At 38.5% G+C, this 15,352-nt stretch overlaps 1 protein-coding gene across 5 annotated transcripts in view; it reads right to left on the minus strand.

Moving 5' to 3' along the window:
* Positions 1–1,076: 1,076 nt before the first annotated feature.
* LOC146005211 (large proline-rich protein BAG6) overlaps positions 1,077–15,352 on the minus strand; it is a 78,484-nt gene continuing 64,208 nt past the window's right edge. For all 5 annotated transcript variants that reach the window (XM_083144274.1, XM_083144277.1, XM_083144276.1 and 2 more), the window contains exons 20-23: positions 13,673–13,876; positions 11,168–11,356; positions 7,554–7,710; positions 1,077–2,622 (exon numbers count right to left, since the gene is read on the minus strand). In XM_083144274.1, coding sequence (XP_083000400.1) covers positions 2,420–2,622; positions 7,554–7,710; positions 11,168–11,356; positions 13,673–13,876 — 753 coding nt within the window. In that variant the 3' untranslated portion in view covers positions 1,077–2,419. The remainder of the gene's footprint in view (positions 2,623–7,553; positions 7,711–11,167; positions 11,357–13,672; positions 13,877–15,352) is intronic.

Raw genomic sequence — 15,352 nt, forward strand, 5'->3', positions numbered from 1 at the left:
TTATGCCTTTGTGGTCACATTTAGGTTTAGTTTTCATTTACCCATACCTTTCATCTTGCCATCTGCTTCCCAGGAGGATGGAGGTTTCCTTTTATCCAGTGTTTCTAGGAAAATTTATGGAACTTCCGGTGCTGGGTTCCCAAACTGTCACAAGGAAGGGTGCAAGAACTTTTAAAAAGGACAAATGTTGAGACGAGCTGTTCCCCTTGCCTGCTTTTTTAGCCACTGAAAATATTTGGTACCGGTAAAAGAAAATCAATCAATACTCACCGATGCTGCTGGTATTGGCCAATACAGATACCGTCAGCTGTATTTGAAAGCAATACGCTTCATCAGACAGTGTTCTGCTCACAGAACACAAGTAAAGGCTGTGCATGTAAATTACTGAAAGCACGACCATATATGGGATAGCATAACAACTTTTCTCCCGAGATTTCAGCCTGTGTATGGGACCGGTGAGGAAATTGGGGAGCTACGAATGAGTAGTGTAACCTGGTCACGGAAACCTACGACGAATACTAGGGGTTCATACTGTTGACCACATGTCACCCTGTAACTCGTTGGATTATTGATACTGGTTATTATTGATATTGGAAAATAATTCGATATAAAAAGATTCTCTCGGGCTATCGAGCAGGTGAGTTGTGGAAAGATTCCAAGCTTTCGAGAGCTAATGTTATTCTCATCTTCAGGGTAGAAGTGCAGTCTTGAGCGTCAACCCAATGTATATACATTCGTGAAGGGGGATCCTGGTGAAGATGTCGGACTAATTGGGTGCCACGTCTGCTGCGTTTGCGCTTCTGGTTAACTATCGCTAGCCAGGCTGAGTCCAGTTCTGAGTCCCATATCGCGATTAAGATTCTCTTTTTGTTCATGAATGGCTGTTGCTTCCTTGATGATGTGGTCCCAGTACTTTAAATTTTGGCTATGATTTCTGTGTTGCTGAAATCCGGTCTATGTCCCTTATTGATTGAATGTTCTTCGGGACTAGCAGGAAATCTTCAAGACTTACTTCATAATTCATATTAGTTCATCCCTACAGTCTAATAACATTACAAAATGACACACATTTTCTCGTATTGGAATTTATTCTTATTAAAAGACTTGTCATGAATGAACAAAAATTTACACTTCTACAACTTCCAGATTCCTCACAAAATATTTCCTGTTAACATGAAATACCTATTTTGGTGTGTACATACTTATTAACTAATGTTTATACACAGTCATTCCTTCAAATTTCCCACTCATTCCGATACAAAATGTTAGGCATGTAACAAGTTATTTTGTGTCAAACAGTTTCATCAATATGGAAAGGAACATCGCTTGAATAAATTATAATATAACCCATAAACACCCAGCTACATCAAGTATCTATTACCATAGATGTAGCACTCTCAAAAAGCCAGACTGCATTATACAGTACTTAGGCTTGAATAAACAAATGCACAAAACACACATACTCTCACTCTCTCGCACTTGTGTACATATTCATATACACCATACATTACCAGTAATATACTAATCATTTTTACGATCATATGAACAGAAGTGTGTAAAACTATTTAAAACAAAATACTTTTCCAACACAACCTGTTTTGCACCAAACAGAATGCAGTTAGCAAGGTGGTAGTAAAACTCTATTGGAATAAAGCTCGTGACACCAACTTTCAAACTCAAATTGTGAGAAACTTTTTCTGTTTCCAATGTGCTCGAACTTATAAAGGAGAGTAAAGGAACTAATGGAATAATTATAATAAAAAACTTTGCAACTTTCTAGAATTAAAAAAAATCGACTGTATTTCAATGGGAACAATGTAAATTGACAAACAGGCAAGTGCTACACCATTCAAGTTCATGCTTTTGTGTCAAGTATGCAAATTTAATGTAAAAATTCTTAAATTTCTCAACACATTCCTCAGTTCCATTCTTTTCATCCTAACAAAAAATTTAAGCACTGTCTATCTGCTTACATGTAACAGCACTACATGAAACCTATCAAAATTTCACAGCTTCTTTTACACAGGAAACAGTCTCAAGGTATTTTTCAGCACTTGTGATTCTTAAACCACAACTTTTAAATATTGTATACTTTCTTCAGTTGAGTTTCAATTTTACATAAATTTTCATCGATAATGTTCAAAGCTATGTACATTCTAACTGCCTGCATGCATAACAGCAGTAATGACATTTATTATATGTTCTTAACACAGGTACATGCAAAAATAACAAACAAAATATTTGCTTGAAGTTTGAAATATCCTGTAAATACGAAGCTTAAAAACAGTGAATCTATGAACACAAAAAAAATTTAACACAATAAGCATTTTTTTCTTGCTAAGTGGAGAATATGTTTGCTTTTATTTTCTGTACATGAAATGATACTCATATAATAAGACAAAAGGAATCCAAGAAGGTTTTACTTCTTGAAATACATTTCAGTGTTTGGAAATCTCTCTGGAATATAATCTGGGTTGTTTTTCAGATGGTCCTGCACCGAAGCCCTCACCTGCTCACGATATGCATCCTGAATTTCAGGATCATTGCCTGCAGCCTGGCTCATCTGGTCAACTGCAGGGACTACAGGAACTCCGGCTGCATCTACAGCACGTCGCATGGTTTCTGGAAATCAAGCATACAATCATTCCAAATTTTCTTTCAACATAATATACCTTAACCTCCAACCATGAGTAGTGAATTCATAAACAATTCATAGTTTATATGAATTTTAAAGCAGGGGCTTTTCAAATGCATGGTAATGGTCTTTTCATAAATCTTAGAATGAGAACTATTCATAATTTGAAGTTTGTTTTATTTTGGATGGACTGGCTGTACCTATCACAGAAAGTACAGTCAAGAGCAAAGATAATTGTAGGCAAATTGTCTGTCGCTATTTTCATTCTTTTGTATTCCATAACCTGTGTTGTTTTAAAGAATGGAATTCTGTCGATGCGAGGCACATGTTGTTCTATGCTTACTGACTATATTATTTCAAGTCATGATCATTATATTGTAGAAAATGAACGAATCTAAAGTAACTGGCCAAGGTTAAGTTTGCAGTCACAGCAGCAGCAAGAAATGGGGTGGTAGGCAGTAGCTATGGTAGTCATAGGATACCCGCCCACTCAATTTTAGTTTGGCCCAATGCCAAAACCCTCTTTGCTGCGATGCACCACACATATATGTATCGATGCAAGCATAGCATGATGGCATATGAGCACCTTACTTCGAGAGCTTGCTTGCAAATCTGTAATTACTAGGGCTCGGAAGTTGAGGAAAAATCCCTTTTTTTCCTAGTGTGTGAACAGAGTACTGCAAAGTCTAGCTTTTGCCTACCCGTGCTTCTTGCCCCGCGAGAACAGGTTTACCTGCTCGCCTGCCCATGGCAACGAGTCGACTTGCATCTTTACCCGGGTTCCTCGTCTTCAAGGTGCTCTGCGCTTACAAGGTACCTGGGCATTCAACAACACCCGGGCACCTGCAAAACCTGCTGGAAGGAAACAGCCCTCCGGCAGCGTGTCGCTCCAGGCGTTTCTTCACCACGTGGACAACTGCAGCCAGTGTTGCCTACTTACGTAGCTCCAAAATCCTACGAAGTCCTAGGAGGAGCTCTCTGCTCCAAGGAGAATTTATATACTTAGCGATTTCAGTTCATTGTAAGCAGTTTTTATCTTATTGCCAGAAAATGCACGCAATATTATAGCTTCATTTATTTAAATGAATGATCGGGCAAACAAAAAGCTCATCGAAAACTAATTGTTTTTCATTACATGGTGTCTTAACCAGGCACGCAACCACAGGGTGCAGGGGGCATTGCTCATTAACTTTCGACGAAAATTAAGTCTAGCGGGGTTGGGCAAACGGGGGCAAACATTAAAGTACAAGAAAAACTAGGCTAAAGGATACTCAAGATGGAATTAGTTTTCATATTTTTCTTGTATTATTCCTTCCAGACGGCAAAGGGTGCCTGCAGAGGGGAACGGAGGGGCAATTGCAACCCCTTGATTTCAAATTTTATGAAAGTAGAAATATATTAAAGTATATTATACAGTCTCATCAAGTTCAATGCCATAGCTAGGGGGTAGCTGAGGTCGGTCCTGGGAGCCGAACGATCTAAATGAAAAACGTTTTAAAACAGAGAATGCCATAGCAGCCCAATGCCAACATTGCTATCAATGTTGGTTTGTTATGAGATTGATTAATTGATTATGTAATGTATTTAAATATGCATTAAAGAAACTTTGAATACGTACACGATTTAGTGTTAATATGTTGCATATGTATTTTCTTATTTTGCGTCGCTCCATTTTTCATTATGTCTTCCACATAGTACACCCTGGACTGCAGACTAACGAGGCACTGGCGACTGGCCCCATGACCAGTATACTTTTGTTTGTGTTGTCCTGTGTTTTGTCCTTATTTGTGCTGAGTGCTCCTTTACAGCCTCAGCTTTTAACGAAAGTCAGAAGATTTTAATATTTTATGATTTTAGTTCTGCAACGTTAGAGTTGTTATGTGTAACGATAAAGGACTGGACCCCGTGTAATGTGACGGGTGCCAAATACCCTTAGTGCTGACGCACCCAAAATTTTAAATTCAAATTCATGTTTCATATGTGAAAAGAAAATATTTTACATGAAAATTTTACATGCCATATGAACATTCGGAATGCACTTTCTTTCTTTCAAAAACAGTTTGTGTGCTTGTTTTCCATTATTAGCTAATGTGAAATTAAGGTGTTGAAGAAAAAAATTCAAATTCTTTGTTTCAACAGAAATGCGTTAGAACCGATTTCTACCCACCCCCGTTTTGCATGATTTATGAGAATAATAATGCCTTTGATGTTACTTTATTACTATTATTGTTGTTGTTGTTGTTGTTGGCATGTTTATCCAGGTACTTGCCCCTCCAAAAGAAAATTCGTGGTTGTGCCTCTGCAGGCCCGTAGCCAGAATTGACTTAGGGGGTGGGGGGTGGCTCAAGGTTTATCAGGGAGGGCTTCATAAACCAAGTCCATTTTCAAAGGTTTAATAGTATTATATGAAAGTAAATTATATGTGTGTGTTGTGTGTGTGGCCTAATCATTAAGTTAATATAGGACACAGAAAATCTAGGAATATTGTTCAAATACTTACAATATATTTACAATATCTTCCCATTCATAGCTGAAGCCGAGAGAAAATATTCTAATTACTACCTGCTACTTTGACTTCGGCTCGTAAATCAAATGAAAATCATTTTACGCCTATCTGTTCTTTGTATTCTGTGAATTTAACCTTTATCAAGTTTTGAGTAAAATAATATCTGGTCTACATTTTCACTCGTCACTGCAAACAAATTTTACAAGGTAGTTTACCAAACTTCAGAAGGGGGGGGGGGGAGAATAATGGCAATGCCCCTGGACCCTGCCTGACTACGGCTCTGGTGTTCGCAGTGAACAGTGTGTTGCTCTACTCGCGACCTCGGCGTCGAACTTGACATGTTCCAGTAGTGCCCTGGATTATTGGTTGTTTACAACATATTCTTATGGAGCCTATACCACGGAAAACCTATTTCAATGTGTGTGGGGGCAAAAGTAGCAACATTCTTAAATCTCATTTCATTAGCGATGTGGCTTTGAGTTCCCTTTCTAAGTAGTGGAAATCTATTGCAGTTGGCAACACTTGCAGACAGATGTGCGACCGGTGGAGTTCCTACTCGAAGCAACTACGTCATGCAGAGGGAAGGACCTGCAGTTGATGGAAAGAACAAACTGAGACCTACTAGGTATCGTAAGACTGCGGGTACCCGGAGGGTCTACAATGCCTGCCAGGAACGATCTGGGCAGGTGGGCATACAAGCTGCTCAAGCGAGGGTGTTGCGCAGGTTGCATGGCATTTTAGGAACGATGTTTCGCGAACGGGTCTGCTCCAGGTCTTGTGCAGGTCTCTGTGTGCGAAGACGAGGTCCAACATAATATATGTTCATTTTAGGTCATTGTAGGTAAGAAAAAGGTGGGTTTTATTTGGCCTTTTTTTGTCCTTTTTTTACCCTTTTTTAGGTCTTAACGGATTATTTTTTTTGCAACTTCACCTTCTTTTGACTACGTTTTTACTGCCATTCTCAATTCGAATAATCATCAGTTCATCACCTCTTAAACATCCTTTCTGTAGTAAAGAAATAAATATATTTGAACCATCCCTGAAACTAGAGAAAAACATTTTTGGACGACTGAAGTAGGTATGGTACAAGGTCCTTTAACCGTAAATTGTCTGGAAGGTCGTGCTGTAAGTGGCAACTTTCTCTTGTTTTGAAGCTTTCAGCATGGTGCATACCACCAGACAGCACACGCCTGGAAAGATCTCAAGTCAGATAAGTAGGTGCCACGCATATTCATTAAATATTTAATTAAAACTGAAGTTATTAATTAATTTGGATCACATTTATACATCCTTTTTCAGTTTTTAAGTTCTTTGAAATTTTTAGGTCTTTTTTTGGTAATATATAGGTCTTCAACTTCCGAGCCCTAGTAATTGTATATGAATTTCTTCAAGATAGAGTTTAATTTCTTGTAAATTTTTAAATTTTTATATCCACATTTCATTTAGCAGATATTAGTGGAGTTTTAGCACTAATCATATTAAAGTTGTTGGTAACACTGGTTGCTGACATTCTGTCTGCCGTGCTAGAGTGGCATCGAGAAGTGATGCCAGTAACCGAACCATCCAGTGAGAGGTGTTGGGGCTGGCATTCCATGAGAGAGCTGCAGCACATAATGCAATGATTACTACCCAGTACAATCTTTGTCAGAAGGGAACAGGCATTTGATGAAATAGGGCATTGTTCTACTACCCAAAACCAGCTCTCGAATTGCCTTGATCTCTTGCTTCCTCTGTTTTAAGTGTGTGGAACTGTTTCCGTCAGTGATAAGTTGACTGTGCCCAAGTAATGCAGGGTGGTGCATATTGTATCTACCAATTTGAGTTGGCAACCCTGCCAGGATGCACATGTCTACGTGTGGCATACGTACATCCACGGAGAGTTGGAAGTCAGGTAAATTACTGTACCATGGAGCTTTGGCCAGTACAGAGACAGGTTGCGGCGGTGGAAGCCTTCATCCAAAGATGCACCAGGCACTGCAGCAAAACAATGAAAATAGCCATGAACCTGTTGCGCACACACACACACAGCATTCTGAGGTGGGGTAGACAGTGGTGAGCCACAGGTAATGTTGTGAACCAGGCATCGTGAAAAGTATGCTATTCCACAGGACATGTTGACATGAAAGCCTTCCAGTATCACCTCGAACTGTGCATCCAAGCAGAAGGACATTTAGAGGATGCTATTTTCAAGGTACACAGATATCCGTATTGTCCATATTATACACAGTATTAAATGCCTATGTGTATATCTTGATTTCATAACCATATAAACTTACAAGCACTCACCACATTTCCGTTGTCATTTGAAGCTGGAAGATACAATATTCGCCACCCTGTACTTAATATAGATTTTTGTGGATTTTGGTGACTCACCATGTGTCAAAGGAAGTCAAAATTATCAATTCCACCTACCTGATATAACTTGGCTGACTGTTCCCTGTGGCTTTGAAGATGTCACCACTTTGCGTCTCTTTGGTGGCATTCCTGAGAGGTAAGCATCACTAAATGGTGGTTGGACTCCTTGTCTTCTTTGTCGCTGGGAGTCTCTTGCAATAATTGGCACCCAATCCTGGAAGGAAAAAAAATGCATCATCACTGCCCACAATCCAATTCAACACTTCTTGCATATTTACAGACTGTAAAAAAAAGCCTTTTTGTGGTAGTACTTTTCTACACCATATAAAAAATGGAAAACAATCAGGATTGAAACAATAGATTAAAGAAATCTCATCATCTTTGACTCTGTCTGAAATGTACAAAGTACAGATTTGAAGTACGGTCTTGGTGGAAGTGGCATCACCTAGTACAATTTGAAAGCGACAAGAACAATGGTTTGTGACTAGGTCACGTGGTTTCTGCACTCGTTAATTTGTTTAAAATCATGGAGGCAGAAAGCCAGCGACACAGGTAGATATACGTTATGGGCCAGCAAGTTGTTGGTTGTAGTTCTTCTAATGTGTGGAAATGTATGTGTACAAACATTTGAAAATGCTATGTGATTTCTATGTTGGAAAATAAGTGTTTAAAACGTCAGGAAACAATGAGTACTCAGTTCTATCTACTGATCGTATTTGGTGCTGCAGTCGAAGTGAAATTCGAAAAGACTTTCACTTCCAGTCCACGACTTGAAGACCGCACTCCAAGACTATATTCGGAGGATGCTCGCTTCAAGTATGGTCTTGCACCTTTTGGACACTGCCTTTATTTCTGACAAAGAGACATGTCCGAAGGTTGAACAAATAATAAGGTATAAGCACAATGTGTACATTTTTTCTACAATAGTGTTTATTAATGCGACATTAGCTTGATATTTAAATCAAGTGCATAACATGCTCATTATTAGATGATTCTCTTAAACTTATAATTTAGACACTGCAGGCCAGAAGGTTAAATGATGGCAGTGAAATAAAGATTTGATTTTATTTGGAATAAATAAGCTGACTCGCACTGATAAAAACTGTGACCCTAAAATTCTGTTGTAGGATGGCCCTATGGACACAAATGAGCTTCAATTTGCACGTAATCACCATCCAAGACAAACTATTTGTACCCATAGGACCAATGTTACAACCAAATTTCAAGAGACTTATCTCTCTTTATGAGACAAGCTAATTTCTTCTGATTGGAATTGCTTTTTTCCTCTGCCTGCTCTTTATTATTAGAGAGATGTGCGCGAAACTTCTGTAGAAACTTTGTTACATGTTCATACTATGAGCCAGAATCTTTATCTTTTTTTTATTATTGCCTGGTGGTCAGGTGGGATGTACCAGATAATCCAAGTGGAAAGAGAGGAAAAAAAGACGATTACGCTTAAGATCCACAGATGGCAATGAGGAGGATGCGCACACTTCATGTGGAAGTTTGAGAATGGCAGCCCAGAATTGAGACTGATGGTGACCAGGGGTGCCCTTCCCCCCCCCCCCCCAAAGCCCATGATGCACTCCCCCTCAAAAAGGTTGAGCATCCCCCCATTTAAGCCGAATTAATTACTCAAATTATTTTTGTCACAAAATTTGTGAAGAAATATAATACCAGAGGTGCAACAAAAAAAAAATTGTCCGGGGGGGGGGGGGAAGTTCCAGGATAAACATACCAATAATAATCATAACAACATTAATAATGGCTTGATTATTATTACTACTACTACTACTACTACTACGTTATTATCCTCTTAAATTATGCAAAAAGGGGGTAGAAGTCTGTGCTAAAGCATTTGTTAGGAACAAACGATTTTGAAATATTTTTTCAATACCTTCAATTTCACATTAGCTAATAATGGAAATCAAGCACACAAACTGTATTTTTGAATGGAAGAAAATGAATGATAAATGTATTCCAAAGATACGTGTGTAACTTTCATGTACAACATATGTTTTACACATATGTCACATAGAGCGACATAAAATAGAAAATATATATGCAACAAGCTAACACTAAATTGTGTACGTATTCAAAGCTTATTCAATACAAATATACAACACATATTGTTTAAATACATTACATTAGAGAAAAGAAGTAGAATGCGAGTGGAGCGAGCAAGAAAATTTTTAGATCCAATTTTTGCAATTGAAAACAATATTGATTTAATTGGGCGCAAATAATTTTACTGGATGCAATGGCATTCTCTCTTTTACAACTTTTTTTTTAGATCATTCGGTGCCCATGGTCGACTTCCGCCGCCCCTAGCTACAGCTCTGAACTTGATGAAAACTAGAAAAGCAGATAATGGGAGCGAAGGAAGCAAGAAAATTTTACACAATGGATTTCTATTTGTATAAAATTTGAAATCGAAGGGGTAATTGATCCTCTGTGGCCCCTGCAGGTAACCTTGGCTGTCAATATTTGTCCCTCCTTGCTACCCTAGAATTGACTTCTGCCGAAGGTTGTGGGGGGGGGGGGGGAATGACCACCTGTGGTTGCGTCACTGTATAATACAGACATAATTAAGCAATATATGTTTACTTCACATACTTTAGGCTCACTGCGATTGTTAGTCAACCTTATTCCGTACAGTTTATCTGCTCTACTAACCTTGTATTAATGCGAATACCATCACCCCCCAATACAAACCAATTCTAAAGACATAAGAGGTGGTGTTTCATTTCAACCCTATCGCTGCAGTTAAGTAGAAAAACTGTACATAATAATCAAAACTAAAAGTCAATAACACGCCAATCAAACTATACGATCCCCCCCATATTTGTGTGAAGATATATATATACAATTGGCATAAAATTTTGTCCCCCCAAAAATTCGCATGACACAGACACGTCATGAAACCCCCACCCTTCCCCCTATGGGCACCCCTGATGGTGACAGATCACATTATTGGCCAATATTCAGCAATGGACTGTAGTGCAATGATGATATTCCTTTCTAATTGGACTAAAAGCGCATGATATACTTTCTGGTTGAGTTGAGTTGTGTTTTAAGTCCACTTTATGTACAGATAGGGACTGAACCTGCGGTTTAAAGTGAAATCCAAACCACTATGGGCCTCCACAGACTATCGAACCAAAGACTCTTTCATTGCAAGGCAACAATGTTGTCACTGCGGAGTTCCATGATATACTTTCTCTTTCACTGCTCTTTACAATATCTTAGTGTCAATGTAATCTACACTGAATTCCATAATGAAAACAAAGAATTCTCTGTACCAAAACAAACATGAAATAAATAGCTTATGCCACAAGGAGGATATATGTAAACTTACGGGAAAAGTAAGGTTCAACCAGGGTTCGAATCTGGATCTTCCGCACTCTGTGTCAATGCTATACCACTCAGTAACCCAGCCAACCTATGGCCTCCCAATAATTTCCACAACTTAGATCTCTGTGAAAGAAACATTATCAACTTGGACAGAGATCTAAAATGTAGAAATTTATGAGGACATCACAGGTTCAGATGGTAGCTTCGTCGAGAATTGGCACAGAAGTAAATAGACTTAGTTTCAGACCCTGCTTAAGAAACAATCTCTCATAACTTTCTACCATGTTGCAAATAACACATTCAGAGACAGTACTTACAGCAGGCAATGCACTGTGCCAGCCCTCTGAGCCTAGAAGAACATCAGGCAAGTTGTCAGTCTCCATGGCTGCTAAACCAGAGGCAGCTTCTTGTGAATCATTATTCTTCTTTGTTTCAGGGAAGCAAGCATCAACATGGTTCTCCACTGCTAAAGGAAGCTCTGGTGAACTGCTATCAGTTTCCATCGGCTACAAAGAGGAGGAAAACTACACTGTCTACAATGCATGAACTAACAAGTTGTCAACCTGTCATTGACAATGAACAGAAGATAAATTAAAAATTAGAAATGGACCAATCAAAAAAATTGAAGAGCATGGTTCTTTAACTTCCTTAATTAATGTTTGTGGTCAGGTGATTGCCTTTGCAAAAGAACTGCATATTTAGACATTTAGTTTACAAAATAATGGAATACATACCTAGTCTTACCATAAATACTGTCCCAAAGTTGTAAGTAAATAGACACAAAATGGTGAGAGATATTGTAATATCAGAATAACATGAGGTGCATGGATGCATTATGAACCAAAATCACAAATAATTATTCGAAATGGCCACCTTTCGCACTGACAAACTTCTGAAGTCTTCATGGCCGCGCATCAATGGAATTACGCAACACATCAAGTGGAAACTCTGCAGCTGCCTTCTGAAGAGACCGCTTTAAACTGTCAATATTGGGATGTCTCTTCTTGCAAGCCATCTCCTGAAGCTTGGACCACAATTTGTAGTCCAAAGGGTTTAAGTCTGGACTGGCAGAGGGCCAATCTGACGTGGATATGAAGTCAGGAACATTTGCCTCCAACCACTGCTGGGTGGTGCGTGCTTTGTGTGCTGGGGCTGAGTCCTGCTGGAAGCTCCAGTTCTCTCCATGGAAGATGGTGTCGGTAAGATTCTTGCATCGTTTCTCAAGCACTGCCTGCTGGTACACTTTGGCTGATGTTTTTACCCCTTTTTCACAGAAATGGAGCGTTCCCTCATAGCAAATGTTCCAGACTTCATTTCCACTTCAGATTGGCCTTCTGCAAGTCCGGACCTATACCCTTTGGACTACAAATTGTGGTCCAAGCTTCAGGAGATGGCTTGGAAGAAGAGACATCCCAATATTGAAAGTTTAAAGAGGTCGATCTCTTCTGAAGGCAGTTGCTCATTTTCCAGTCGATGTGTTGCGTAATTCAATTGATGCGCGGCCACGAAGACTTCAGAAGTGTGTCAGTGCTAAAGGTGGCCATTTCAAATAATTATTTGTGATTTTGGTTCATAATGCATCCATGCACCTCATGTTATTCTGATATTACAATATCTCTCACCATTTTGTGTCTATTTACTTACAACTTTGGGACAGTATTTATGGTAAGACTAGGTATATACACACAGGGTGTCCATATGAAATCTCCCCAGTTTCAAATTACAATTGTGAGGAAACTATTCAACATAGAGCCTTGCGGTTTGCGGCATCATGTAAAGCAATACATTTTTTTAAAAAAATTGTATTTATTTACTTAGATGCTGAGTAACTACCAACATTGATGACAGCACAAGAGAGCACAGTGGTGTGGCATGCGGGAAAAAAAATCGCCAATTTCAGTCCAAAGACATTTCAGATGTGCGTTTGAATGGGAACCACCAGATGTAAAGGCAATAAGGCCTGTTGCACTATTGTTTGGCACATTTCTGTTGTTTTTTGTTTCTTGATTGCTGCTAGGTGTGCTGCTGTCATCTGTCCGTCTGTGCTAGTGTTGTCTGCTGACAGGCGACAGCAGTGCACCTACTTGCAATCAAGGAACAAAAAAACAACAGACATGTGCCAAATAATAGTGCAAGAAGTCCCAACAAGAATGGTGGAAGTGGGCACAGAAATTAACAAAACAAAAAAAGAGCTTTGCGAAAAATGTGAGTACTATCTCTGTAAATATTTACTACTGCTTCTCTCATTTTACAAAATATGAAAACTCTGGTAGATTGAAATGACTTATTTATCTTGTAGTCTACGGTCATTACAAGCACATTTTTCATTGTGACATTTCAGGAGAACACACACTCCCTTCATCAGGCATTTATATTTAGTTTGATTAAAGATACAGTTATAACAATGGTTAAATCTTTTTAACAAAAAAGAATCAGTTATACAATAGATGTTGTCAATGTTATATTGTTGTAATATAGCAACTTAACTGTTTTATTTTTATTTCAGATAAAAAAATCTTTGATCACATTTTTTAATTTTTTTTTTTAAATTATGAATCCCAAATATCATCATTTAAAATCATCATTAATTTCACAGAGGTTCTTGATGTTTTCTGTTACATTAAATTTTAAACATTAAAAAAAAAGAAAGTAAATTGAAATGATTGAAATGACATACTTTGAATGGAAAATTTATGGATTAAAATTTGCAAATATTTGTAACTACCTTGAACTGCTACAATTTTCAAGGACAGTATCAGTAAGAGTATCAGAATTGGTGTTCGTTCAGTCCACTTATCGGAATCGGCAAAAATTGAACATACCTCTGGAGAAATAGCATTCTCTGTCTGCTGTGGTGCGGCTGCTTGTTCTGCCACCTGTTCACTGCTGGGAATACGATAGACTAGATACGGAAGGATCTCTGCGTTGTCCACGTTCAGGTTGGAAATGTAAGACCTCAGGTGGCCGAGTGAAGTTGTGATCGCCCATTGCTGGACTGCTGGATGGACATCGCTTGTCAACTGCCGCTGAAAACAAACAATGAGAACCGATTAATTGTCACATACAACTGAGCTTAATATTAAAGGCTCAGCTGAGAACTATATTTTGATACCAGGCATTATCTCAGTGAGTCTTGGTTCAAATTTAATAATGGCAGATAGTAAAGAGCTCAGGTTCAAAACTAGATCAGATCAGTTCTAGCATACCATAATGAGTAACACAGTATTTATGGTGTATTCAGAAAGCAAATTTATTAGGAATGGGGTGATATGAAATTTTAGCCAATACCGAAAAAACCTTTTCCAATATCGATAACAATAACCGATATTCTACCGATCCGATATAAAATTCCAAATAGGCCTTGAAAAACATGAATGGATCATTGACCTCCTTACTAAATGTTTGTTTCTAGTTGACTCCAGTGCAAAAAGAGTTGCATATTTAGACATTCACTCTACATCTACAAAAGTAGAGCATTTGATTGATTGATTGATTGATTTGGTGTTTTAAGTCCACTTTATGCACAGTAAGGCTAATCGAGACTGACCTACAGTTTAAAGTAGAATCCAAACCACTGTGTGCCTCCACCGGGCATTGAACCTGGGACCTCTTCATTACAAGGCAACAACAAAGTAGAGCATGAAGATTATCCATAAAAAATATAACAAAATGGCATAATTTTGCACTAAATTTGAACATATTTATAGATATATCGGATTGGTAAAAAAATCTGTAACTTTACTGATATGCTTATAACGGTCGATACCAATACAGTACCGATTACTCTGTTTCATCCCTAAAATGTTTTTCTTTTTCTGTAACGTATTTTAAAGACTACTCATCATGACGCCTGCCTTTACCCTTTCCAATAGAAGTAACAAAACTAAATACAACATGCTTCCCAAATGCATTCTCTCTCATTGGTATATTAACATAATTATAGCCAGTCGGTAGGGTGTCAAACTGCCACACTGGAGACTCAGGTTTATTTCCCTGGGGTGGGTGGATCTCATGTGGGAATCTTTCTAACAGTGACCCTTCATAAAGTGGTTCTGGGGCTCACCCAGCCTAAGACTAGACTGCACAATACTTTCATAGTCTCTCAAATTGCAAAATTATTGAAAAATACTATTCTACTTAAGTTCATTGTAATCAACTTGCAGTTCATTTTTCAAGGCAGTCTTTTTGTTCACGATAGATTTTGCCATCTGTCTAGTAACTTCATCAGACATGTATTTGATGACCGCCTGCGCACACCAATGAAAGGAAACACTTCCCCGCGGATGTAGACAACGAGATCGGGAAACCACAGTGACAAAATCCCATTGTGTGACCAAAGAAAGAACTACCACACCCCCCACACTAAAGGAACAGGACCCACGTCAGCTGGCGCAACAAACTGAAGAAGCCAAAGAGGTGGAGAAATTGATTGTGAACAAAAAAACTGCAAGTTGATTATAATGTGCTGCATTTAAAACCTAACAAAATGTTCAATTAATTCA

The sequence above is a fragment of the Lepisma saccharinum genome, chromosome 23 (assembly GCF_977018435.1).
Source record: "Lepisma saccharinum chromosome 23, izLepSacc3.1, whole genome shotgun sequence".
Lineage (NCBI taxonomy): Eukaryota > Metazoa > Arthropoda > Insecta > Zygentoma > Lepismatidae > Lepisma > Lepisma saccharinum.